Source organism: Mastomys coucha, unplaced genomic scaffold, assembly GCF_008632895.1.
Source record: "Mastomys coucha isolate ucsf_1 unplaced genomic scaffold, UCSF_Mcou_1 pScaffold21, whole genome shotgun sequence".
Taxonomy (NCBI): domain Eukaryota; kingdom Metazoa; phylum Chordata; class Mammalia; order Rodentia; family Muridae; genus Mastomys; species Mastomys coucha.
Genome location: NW_022196904.1, coordinates 151,979,103 through 151,990,539, shown reverse-complemented (window position 1 = coordinate 151,990,539; position 11,437 = coordinate 151,979,103). Strand labels below are relative to the sequence as shown.

General features: G+C 39.0%; 1 protein-coding gene across 1 annotated transcript in view; it reads left to right on the top strand.

The window, feature by feature from the left end:
- The first annotated feature begins 3,542 nt into the window (after positions 1–3,542).
- LOC116103650 (aldehyde dehydrogenase, cytosolic 1) overlaps positions 3,543–11,437 on the top strand; it is a 39,634-nt gene continuing 31,739 nt past the window's right edge. The window contains exons 1-2 of the mRNA XM_031389901.1: positions 3,543–3,654; positions 8,051–8,155. Coding sequence (XP_031245761.1) covers positions 3,589–3,654; positions 8,051–8,155 — 171 coding nt within the window. The 5' untranslated portion in view covers positions 3,543–3,588. The remainder of the gene's footprint in view (positions 3,655–8,050; positions 8,156–11,437) is intronic.

Genomic DNA, 11,437 nt, shown 5'->3' with positions numbered 1-11,437 from the left:
TTACACTATTCAGTTATGTTTTGTTACTTAATCTCTAATTTCTATTATTAATATTAATAGTGTGTGTATTCGTGTACCCATTTTCTAGTATTTATATTAGTGGAAAGTTCAAGAAACCATATAAGAAAGAACTTTGATCTCATCAGAAACTGCTGCTTCCATGGAGCTCTGTTCAATGTATTGGCTGCTGAACTAGTTTCAGTGATGGAAAAGTTATGGTTTATACATTTCTTGGGATAAGTACAGCATTGGCAAAAGTTAGTAGACATTGCTTAATTATAATGTCGTGTGTGTGTGTGTGTTTGTGTGTGTGTATGTATGTGTGTATGTGTGCAATTTAGATTTTAACTGAGAAGAAAATGATTTCATATTCTTAGTCTAGGATTCCACATTAAATGAAGTACAAGCTTAGCCATCAAATGAAGGTATGTAGCTCTGGGTCTAGTCTTGAGGCAGTACTACCTGATTCCCATCATTTTACTTAGTGATTCTCACTCTTACTAATGCTATGACCCTTTAATAGATATCCTCATGTTGTAGTAACCCCCAGCCACAAATTTGTTTTGCTACTTCATAACTGTAATTTTGCTATTGTTATGAATCCTAATGTAAATATTTGATATGCAGAATATCTGCTATGCCATCCTCAAGGGGTTGTGATCCCACACGTTGAGAACTGCTAATTATACTGAAGCCGTATTTTTCCTCTTTCAGGAGGAAGAATGGGAAAAAAGTCTTTGGTCTTTGTAACCATCCCTAGAAATATACTTTTCTACAAAGTAAGTTCTGGGCTTGGTAGCAGTTACCTCAGAAATACCAGTCACAGCTTGGCAGTTATAAGCAGAAAACACCAGCTGGGGAAAGGAAGCAAAAGCTCAGGAGTGACTGGTGCAAACATAATGAGTGACTGGTGCAAACATAATGAGTGACTGGTGCAAACATAATGAGTGACTGATGCAAACATATGCTTGGTAGTCAGGTGTGCTAATTGTCTCTAAACTTCCCTTTAGCTCCATGCAGCGATACTTGGTTTAAGAACTGCATTATTACGTATGTATCCATTGAAAGATGGTGAAGGATGTGTCCATTCAGAGAGGAAGATGCCAGCAATGTTTCTGTAAACTGTAGGAGTCTGTCCAACGGACCCCTCACTCCGTTGGGTGCTCTCGGGCTGGAGATTATTGAGTACCTGTGAATACAAGTGGGTAAGAGAGAAAGAAGACACGGACACCAGGAAGTTGTATCGAGATGTCCCTTTACTTAGAAGATCACTGAGTTTAAATAACCACACTCAGGAACGAGACCCAGGGGAAATCGAAAGCACCCCATCTAACATAAACACAAGGTAATCCATAAACACCAGACTGGAGGAGGATCTTGAAAGGAAAGTCCGACAAGCTTTAAACATCAACATGAGGCCTGTCAGTTTTTGATCTCAGGAGCTGCAGTCAGTGTTCCGCACCGCAGGTGGCCAGCTCCAGCTTCCAACCTGTACTGCTTTCAGATTCCGAATCGTTCTCAAGCAAAGGGGGAAGAAATCCACAGTAAACTGTGTTTTACCTCCTAGGCATCAAACTTTGAATCCACAAATAACTGACTCTGCAGAATGCAGCTATTTGGGTAGTGGCCAAAGCATTACTTTGCATGTTGCATCACATCTGTTGAGCAACTGTGCATTTAACTTAAAAGGCATTTGTAAAAGAAGAAAGAAGTTTCCAAAATGACAAGGAGAGGTAGAGATAGATGATGATAGATAGATAGATAGATAGATAGATAGATAGATAGATAGATAGAATGATAGATTGACAGGTAGATAGATAAGATATAAATAGGAAGAAACATAAATTACTTGCCCAGTAATTGAAATCAGATGTGCAAAGTGTTCAAGGACATCTAAAAGGTACTTTTTGAGGATCTAGAGGAACAGTCTGTACTCCAGACCTGACTTGCCTCCTATTTTTCCAAACATATTTTAAAAGCATAACCACTCATTCATTCTTCTCTTGTCTATTGTTCCATTTATCCAGCATAGATGAAGTGACAACAGAATTGATATGTCCCAGGAAGATGAAAGCATTTCCTATCTGTCTCATGAGAAAAAATTTGCCAGTTCCTGCTAGGATGAGCAGAAGGTTAACCATTATTTCTGTGGGCATGACTACCCACTGGGAGACCCTACAATGAGCTTGTGCCTATGTGGGGATCATCTTATGGAAATCAAGGTAGAGCCAGAAAAGAGGAGTAACATACAGGGAATGATTTGCCTGGAGTGAGATTTCAGCCTTAAACTGATCATAAGATGTATTATTCTTTGCCTTTAGAAAGTGAGAAGCGAAGACCAAGTCAGAAACAGAAACAGGTTCCCCAAACCCCCGGTGCTGTTCCCATGCAGGGGAGGTGGCAATTTCACTGTAAAGAAGTTATCACTAAATCTTATCAACCAGAGCATCTGATGAATGTTATCTTGTTCCTTACATATCTTGTGCTGGAGCTTCAACACAGAGAAGCATTGTATTCAAAATGAAAATGCTAGAGTTAAAAAGTTGCCCTTTACAAAGTTCCCTGAATATTCAGAATTCAGATTCTTAGAGAGTGCTATTCACAGTCTTTCTTTGTACACTGCCTAGACTCTAGGTCCTAGACTCTAGTAAAACTCAGTGGTTCTCAAACTTCTTAATGTTGAGATCCTTTAACACAGTTCCTCATGTTGTGGTGACCTCCAATCACAAAATTATTTCATTGTCATATCATAACTATACTGTTGCTACTGTTTTGAATCGTGATGTAATTATCTAATGTCCAGGATATCTGATATGCAGCCCCAAAGCGGGTCGTGACCCACAGGTTGAGAACTGCTGTCCTAGGGTAAGAATTCACAAGTGCATATACCCTTCCAAAATCTGACATTACTTTCACTTTAGAAGAATTTCCACAAATGACCTCAGCGTAATGATCTTTGAGGGTCTGTGAATAACAGTGAACTCTGACTGAAAAGTCAGGCACAGTTTTCTGTTCCCACCAAAAAGATGAAGACAGTTTGAGGATTCAATTTGACATTAAGTCTGCTTAGCCTTCACAGGGAATACAAGTGATTGGCTGAATTTTTAAAGGTGGCCAAAAACAGAGCCTAGAGAGAGGGCCTTTCTCTCTAGCAGCATGCTGACCTGGGGTATGGATGTATATTCTGGCAGCTTTGACCTAAGTTTCATGGTCCTTCATCCCTAGCTCCTACTAGGACACGTCTTTTCTTTTTCATTTCACAAATTTCCTATTTCCCAGTCTATCACAGAGAAGGGAAACATGTGGTAATATAAAATGTCTTCAAAAGTCTAGAATATTATAACTGGTTTTGAGTGTCCACAGCAGTTGCATACACACCCTTAAGACAGATTTGGCTTGGAATATTAATTCATCTGCCAATAGTGTAGAATAGCCTCGTGATGGAGTGGTGCCCTTTCTGCCCTGCCCTGTCTGCCCATCCAATCATATCCTGATATGCAAATGACCCTTAGTGCATGCAGCTAAAAAGAAGCAAGTGCTCTTTCAGAATCGTTTTGCAGAACCTGTGTTCCAGGAGCCAAACCAGCAATGTCTTCCCCGGCAAAACCTTCAGTCCCTGCCCCGCTGGCTGACTTGAAGATTCAACACACCAAGGTGAGTTACTTGTGAGCTAGGCTTTCCCTGGGGGCCTGGTTAAAGCACGGATTGCTTGAAGCCTCTGAAAGAGCTCTGCAAACACAAAGACAAAAAGGCTTGCAAAGATAGTGGCCTGGTTAAGTAGTGAATTTTAAACTACATCAGGGAACTTCTCAAAAGTTTGTATCTTAACATATGTCCAAGAGAAGGATTCTCTTCTGTATTCAAGATTCTTGTGCCAGAGTTCAGTGAACCATAGTGAACAGTTCTATTAACTCTGTACGGTGGGCACTTATAGTAAGGCAGACAAACGGGAACTTACTAAAAGGAGCCAGGCATCTGCGAAGGCCTCTCTGTCTCTCTCTGCCTGTTTCTCTCTCTGTGTCTCTTTCTATCTCTCCCCCTCTCTCTCCGTGTCTCTCCCCCTGTCTCTGTCTCTCTGTCTCTCTCTTTCTCATGCACACCTAACCAGGATAAATACTATGTGTTTGAGGGCACAGTGTTAAGGTTGGAGGACTTAGCTGAACATTGAAAGGAGGCTGTTGCCAAAACTCTCAAACAGACTTGAGTTACTTTTATTTTATTTTATTTTTTTGAGATATAAACTGTACTTGTTTATTTTTCCAGGCAATTTTGCTGTTGTTGAACACATGCCATTGTTAACTGATAAATACTTAGAGACCCAAGAGTAGGTGCCTGATCCAGGCTTTTATATCTGCAGTCAGGGAATGCAAATGATCAAGCTGGGTTGTCCTGAAGGGCTATCTTAATTTTGCCTACTGAATAAGTTAAATGCCTACTTTTGTCACCGTTCCTAGGATTCCAAAATTAATAAATCAATGTCACACATACCCCCATGCATGTTATTAGGACAGTCACTTAAAAATAGCTATGTTATGGTATGAAGATTATAAAGGGAGAGACTTATTGTTCAACTCTGGGCATAGTCATTTTGACTTCATAACTAAACAATAAAAACTGAGAATGTTAAAGTTAATTAGAAGAACCTGATGGTCTCTTTCAGTTATTTCTTTTTCCTTTGAGCAAATGTAGGTGGACTTGAGACATAGAAGCTTTATGCATTTTTCCAAAGCACCCAAATTGAGGGAGCTGCCTGGCTTATGGGCTCTTTCCTTAGGACAGAGTCTACAGAGAAGAATGAGTCTTGGCCATGGCCAGCAAGTAGTTAGAAGTTCTCTGAGGCATGATTTCACCAGGTTTCACTGGAGAGAAAAATGTTTTTCAATTTAGAGAATATGCAAACTGTGGTTTGTCCACAGTCTCCAACAGCTCACCATTGTCAAAGGTTTGTACGGACCACAGACGCCAGTCTCCTGTCCCACGTCTTTCTCATATAAAAGAAATTTCTTACAAAATGTATATGTTTAACCTGTTTCAAGAAGATCAGAATCATCAGCCCAGTTTATATTGTTGCTTTGTAATCACTAAGAAGAGTTTGGTTAGCATGGTTCCAACTGGAAAGTTATTTTCATGTCAGAATACCCCTCCCCCTTTAACTTGTCATTTTTGAATTTTGTTAAGATTTTGTATGTGTGTGTGCATGTGTATCTCAGGGAAATTTTAAAGTGAACTATATTTTCTTCAAATTTTTTCATTTAGCTCTTATTACTTAAGGTCAAGGTAAAAATACTAGAAAAATGAGGTATTCCTTAATGTCCCACGTACAAGCACAGGACTAGCAACTCCTTAACACATATGGAGTTTCCAGATGGAAAATTCTTCACTGCAAAGACATTGTGTAAGGACATCCTAGGGAAGATGACAAACTTAATTATTTAAGATCCAACTACACACTTGATTGGTATTTAAGTTCTTCTCTAGTCAATAATAAGCAACTCCACTCAGTGAGTTTTTATTTTCTATGTATCTTCTCTATAAATCTGGTCTATTCAGTAAATATTTACATTTGATGTGCTGGTTACAACATTTTTACACTTTGTAGTACACCAGTTGTGCATGCAATTAAATCTCAATGAGGCTTTCTGTATGCCTGTGCATGTTTCCTTTACCATGTCCTGCTGGAGACCTGTATTAGACTTACACTCCTAAGAGGGGTGGAAACAATACCTTAACTCAGCTTCTGGTTGAAAGCATGAAAGGCAAGGGTTAGAAGTACTTGTGAAATTGCTTTGCCTGACCAGTGTCTCAATTTCTGAATTATTTTCTCTACTGTTTTACCCTTCTTCTTTATTATAGAAAGAACCATATTGGTCTCAAGACCCAAAAAATTTACAGTCATCTCTTGGTGACGGGGTGGTGGATCTCAGTCTTTTTAGTGGAATACTCTAAGGAGAAGATCAAATGGGAATGGATTGACATTTAGAAGGAAAACCCCAGAGCATGCCAGCTTTAGAACCTCAGCTGCTGCCCAGGGGAAGAGAGTGGAGAAGGAGGAGAGCACCCATGCTATTGAAGCTGGCATGGAAGTGGAGAGCATGGCCAACAAGGAGCCATGTGACTGGCGGGGGACTTTCCAGGGGAGGAATTAAAAAGTCCAAAATGTTGGGGAGAAAAAACAAACAAACTGTTGTGAAAGGAATGCTCAGAATAAAAGAAAGCTGGGAAAGAAAGTTATTCTTTTTCTGAATAACTCAAAAAGTAATCAGACTTAGCAACCCTACAAACATGGTCTAAACTTCTGCATTAGGGGTGGGGATTTTTGGGGAAGGGAAAGTACAGCATCTCATTAAAGGACTTTTTATTCCACGTATCGCTGGTAGTTTGGCTTAAGATGAGCCCAGTTTCCTAGGGGTGGTCCCTTGTCCACAGTGATTGAACCAGTCCAACTGGTAATGTTAAGTCTCCATCCAGGGCAGGGAGTCTATTCTCTTGACTAGAAGTTGTTTGTTTTTTGTTTTCCTACTCTAACAGTGTTTGCTGTACTGGGAAAGGAACAAGCAAGCAAATTAATAACAAAAACAAAAAAGAAAAAGACCTATAGTCAGAGAGTTGCATAATCTTATCCTTAAGAGTGTTTTGTCTCCAAACAAAGCCAGCCATCGAAGCATCATCTTTTCAGGGTTCATTTTTTTTAGTTCAGTTCCTCTTTGATGGTGTAGATGAAATGGAGTGTAAGCACTATCTTTTTAAAAATAAAATACAAAAGCTTTTGTATTTGATGCATCTATAACTACATAAATTCAAGTGCACCTGGCACATCCCTGTCCTTCCCTTTAGGGGTTGTGAGTAAGCACTTCAGCTGCCCTTCATCCCTGTTAGCAAGCTTTTTCATGAACAGCTCCTTTGGAAGTTACTGGACCCCGTGTCAACTCTATCACCTCCACCTGCCTCTGCTCCCTTACAGTTGATAGAAGAGAATGAAAAGTCCCATTTCCTGAGAAGGTGTAAACAGTCTCCATATTTAATTGGTGCTTAGGGTTTTCATTGCTTTGAAGAAACACCAGGACCAGGGCAACTTTTATAAAGGACAACATTTAATTGGGGCTAGTGAATAGACTATCATCAGGGCAGGAAGCATGGCAGCTTCCAGGCAGGTATGGCACTGGAGGAACTGAGAGTTCTACATTTTGTTCCAAAAAACAAAGAGAAGAAAACTAGGAGGAAGGTCACAAAGCTCACCCTTACAGTGATACACCTCCTTCAACAGGTCATACCTCCTAATAGTACCACTCCCTGGACTAAACATATTCAAACCACCACAACTGGTTAGAAGCAGTTGAGGCAGGGTTTGGCTCATGAGGAATGACTAATATTAGCTATCTTAGGCTAATGTATTTTTTTGAATAGTTTCCAACTTCTAAAATGTTCTTATCTGATTTTTCCAAATTTGTATCCTACTATGTCATTCTCTTCTTATTTTCTCCTAATCTTCTGTCAATCTGTCTTGCTCAGTCATGCTCTGTCTGACAAAGACTTCATCAGAGAGAAGCTCTGAGTTTTTATCCAAGGAATTCAGGGGTGAAGAATTTTGTCCCCTAGGATTTGGTAACTTGACTTACCTTTCTCATTGCACACTTCTTAAATATTAGTTGACTAGGAACTGTCTATAATTCCAGGGGCAGGGCAGTCAAGTCTCTCTGGCTTCCACGGGCACCTGTAATGCTGGTACACAAAATGCACACAGGCATATACATATGAATAAATAAAAATACACATGTTTTCAAAGAATTTAATATATCCAGTGATAATAATTTTTATGCTCAAAATTGTTTTATTGGCAAATAACAGTTTTTGTGCACACAGGAAATAAATTATAGAGTTTCTTTCAACATTCTCATAGTGGCCCTATTAAGATGTTAAATGGTACAACATTAACAGTTTTGAGACAAGGAAAGACATACATTTAGGCAAAATTTAATACCTCAACTTTAATCTATAGAGTTCTCAAACCTGCAATGTATTTAAATGCTTTTTATGTCTTTCATCTCTGCAGATCTTCATAAACAATGAATGGCATGATTCAGTGAGTGGCAAGAAATTTCCAGTCCTTAACCCTGCAACCGAGGAGGTCATCTGCCATGTGGAAGAAGGAGACAAGGTAAGTTGCCCAGCACCTGCAGTTCCAGCTTACATTAAGTCTTTCTCACCACTTTGAACTTGAAACCCACTGAAAGTTCAACGAAAAGACAGGAAGAGGTGATTGCACAGGCAGTTTGGTACATTTTTATTTATCCTTGTTATATGAAAATTTGCCACATATATACCTGATAAAGAGTAAATATTCATAATACACAGAACTCAAAGAAACTAAAATTAAGAGAAAAAGAAATTTAATTTAAAAAAAACCTCAGGCTATAGATTTGATGTCAGCATTTCTAATGTAACCTGGGAATTGAGAATAGGATGATAGCTTCCAAAACATCAATGGTCTGAGACTGCAGTATCACAGTGAAGCATGAACTATTAAATAACTTATCTCTTTTCTGAAGGGTTAGCATTAACATTTGATATAGGGCATGGAGTTTTAAAATAGTAATATACTTAGGGTGCATAGACTAAGTCTTTTAGTTGCTCATTCTTTCTTCATGTAAATAAAAGATGACTCTCAGGAAGACTATGAATGACCTAATTGATAATTAGGAGGAAAAAAGACCCCTAAATATCTATTAAAGTAAGTGTTTCAGACAGGTATGAAAGAGCACTGTTCCAATTACTGTTTGATGTCAGTTAACAGAAAGTCATATTCTTGATGCTTTAATGCCAAAACCTTGAATACTTAGCTCTTAGGAGACATCTTGCTTTGGCAATGGGATCAAACCAGGAAAATAAAATTCTCTACCTGGGTTCAGTAGAAGCTTTGTGTCTTTGCTGTGGCAGTCAGTGAGGTCTACATTCTTCCTAAGGAAGCAGAAGAGAAAGCTGGTGATCATCTCAGCAACCTTGTCAATGAGCACTGATCTGCTGTGTGCTTAGGGACAACTGCCCCTTCAGTAGAAGAGGTCAATGAGACAAATTCATACCCAGCCAAGCTGCAAGACATGTCACAGTGCCAGTCTGGTTGGCTGGGCAAATGGTTCCTCTAAGGAAATTGTTAGTGATACAGTCTTTGATAAACAAGAGCTTGTTTCATTATCACATTCCTGTATCTTTATCCTGTTTTGGAATTATTTAACAACTTGCATTTTTAGAGTAGCTGAGGCTGAAACAATTTCTGAGGAATCTAATGAAGAGTGGCTAGCATGGCTTGGTGAAAGGTCCTAACCTGGTAAAGTGCACAGTCCCGAAAAATCTGATAACTGGACTGACTCATCAGGTCACAGGCTAAAGGTTGGTTTTAGAAAATCCATTCACCAGGGAATGGGACTGCCAAAGGCCATATCCTTTTTTTCATGGTATCACAAGGGTGGGACAGGGCCCAGAGCAAATGCGTGTTAGAAAGTAAAGCCTGTCTGTGGGTGGGAAGGGCTTTGTTTTCACTTCAGTGGCTCCTTTAGGAACCACTGACTAATCTGACTAATTCTAGGGTGTGAGCTAATTGATAATTGGAGGGATAGAACTAAATGTCCATTAAGGTAAGTGCTGCAGACAGGTGTGAAAGAAAACTGATCTGATTGCCATTTTCTCCATCTCTGAGTGAAGTTAATATGGGGGTATACATTCCAGGAGAGATGGAAGCATTCAGACCCTCCCTAAGTTAAGAGTCTCATGACTTCCCACTTTCATTCAAAGTGCCCATATACATTCAGCCTACAGGGTCTGACTTCAAAACTTCAAAATTTTGTTTTTGTCTGTTCACATGATTTGATGCTAGCAAGTCAAAGCTGACCTGCATACTGTTTTCTGTTTAATTCCAAAATATCTTTAAAATGCTAGCCTCCTGAACAAAAATCTACAAATTACTCATGTTGAAGTTAAAAAATAATGCAAACAATAAAAACCATTCTGAGACTAGTAGTTTTGGATAATGCAAAAATATTGTCACATAATGGAAAACAATTGCTTAATGTATGATTATTTTTATACATATCAATAAGAATAAGTCATATGAGGTTACATGCCATATCCAAAACATAAACATTTGTGTCTTTCCATGATGCCAAACTATATTGAATATTAATAAATTCACAAGATCTAGCCATTTAAATTATAGGAATTTGGTATAAAAGCCTTAGCAACTTGCAAGAGGGGAAATGCCAATTTTTTCCAGTATTAATTACTAACATTAATTTTCATATAACATATCACACAGCAAACATCTTTGTGCTTCTGTATATGAATATCTGAGTTGCTAGTGAATGCAAGTTAGAAAGCTGTCAGTATAGTTCAAGCGGTTCAGATGTGGGTTAGAAAGAATCTGTAATGATAAGGGACCATACCAGTGCCTGGTGGAGCTTCTAGGGGAATAGCTAGAGTCAGGTGTGTGAGAGAGAAGCTGCAAAGCTTAGCAAATTGGGTCTGTAGCAAGAAATGGCAGATGAGAGAGGTGATTGTGTGCATGAGCTGGCAGTCCAGTCGGCTGCTTCAACAGCAGAGACCCAGCTGAGTTAAATAGTCCTTGGTCCTTAACATTCCTAGTATTAGATGGTAGCTCATTCAGAGGCCATGCCATTTCAATCTTTGGTGTCCATCACTCTATGGGGTCCAAGCAAGGGAGGTTGTTCTTTCCTGGGTATCTGATAAGTTCTTGGACATACTTTCTATGATTTGATTTTATTACGTCCACTAGCCCACATAATTTTAATTCTCCCCAGTACACTTATGGGATGGCTCACATTCTATTTATTCCTAGGTATAAAGAATTTATCAGTCTGTGGTGGATAGAAAGGTGGTAGAGGGTGGAGTTTCTGGATCCACCTAGAGCCTTCAGTCATTCTTCTTCCTCAAAATGGAGTCAAAGCTAGTAATAAAATGTACTCCTACAGACCAATGCACAGGCTGAAAAACCACTGTTGTGTATAATATGGAGCAACTCAATAGCAATGACTACTTAACAAAGCAGCCCTATTGATCATCCTTGCCAACATAATTGAATGTATAGGTCAGATGTAGCATAACATGTTGGTTCAAATTCTGTTGTGTTTCACTAGCATAAGTTTTTCTTCGTTATCAGTTATAACAGGGGACACAATACCTAAGTATAATAATAACTTGTGTCAAAGAGAACTTATCTTTCTTCTTGGCGCTTAGATGATTCTTGATTATCATCTGCCATTGAGGTGGATTTCTGGTGATTATTGAAGTTGACTGTTGCATTGAGACAAGCTTTGGGGAAGATTTTGAAAGTAAACAGACATGCTGGTAGAACATTGTCTATTCAAAGAGAATTTCAGGAGAAAAGTGAGAAGGGATGGCAGAGAGAGAGAGAGAGAGAGAGAGAGAG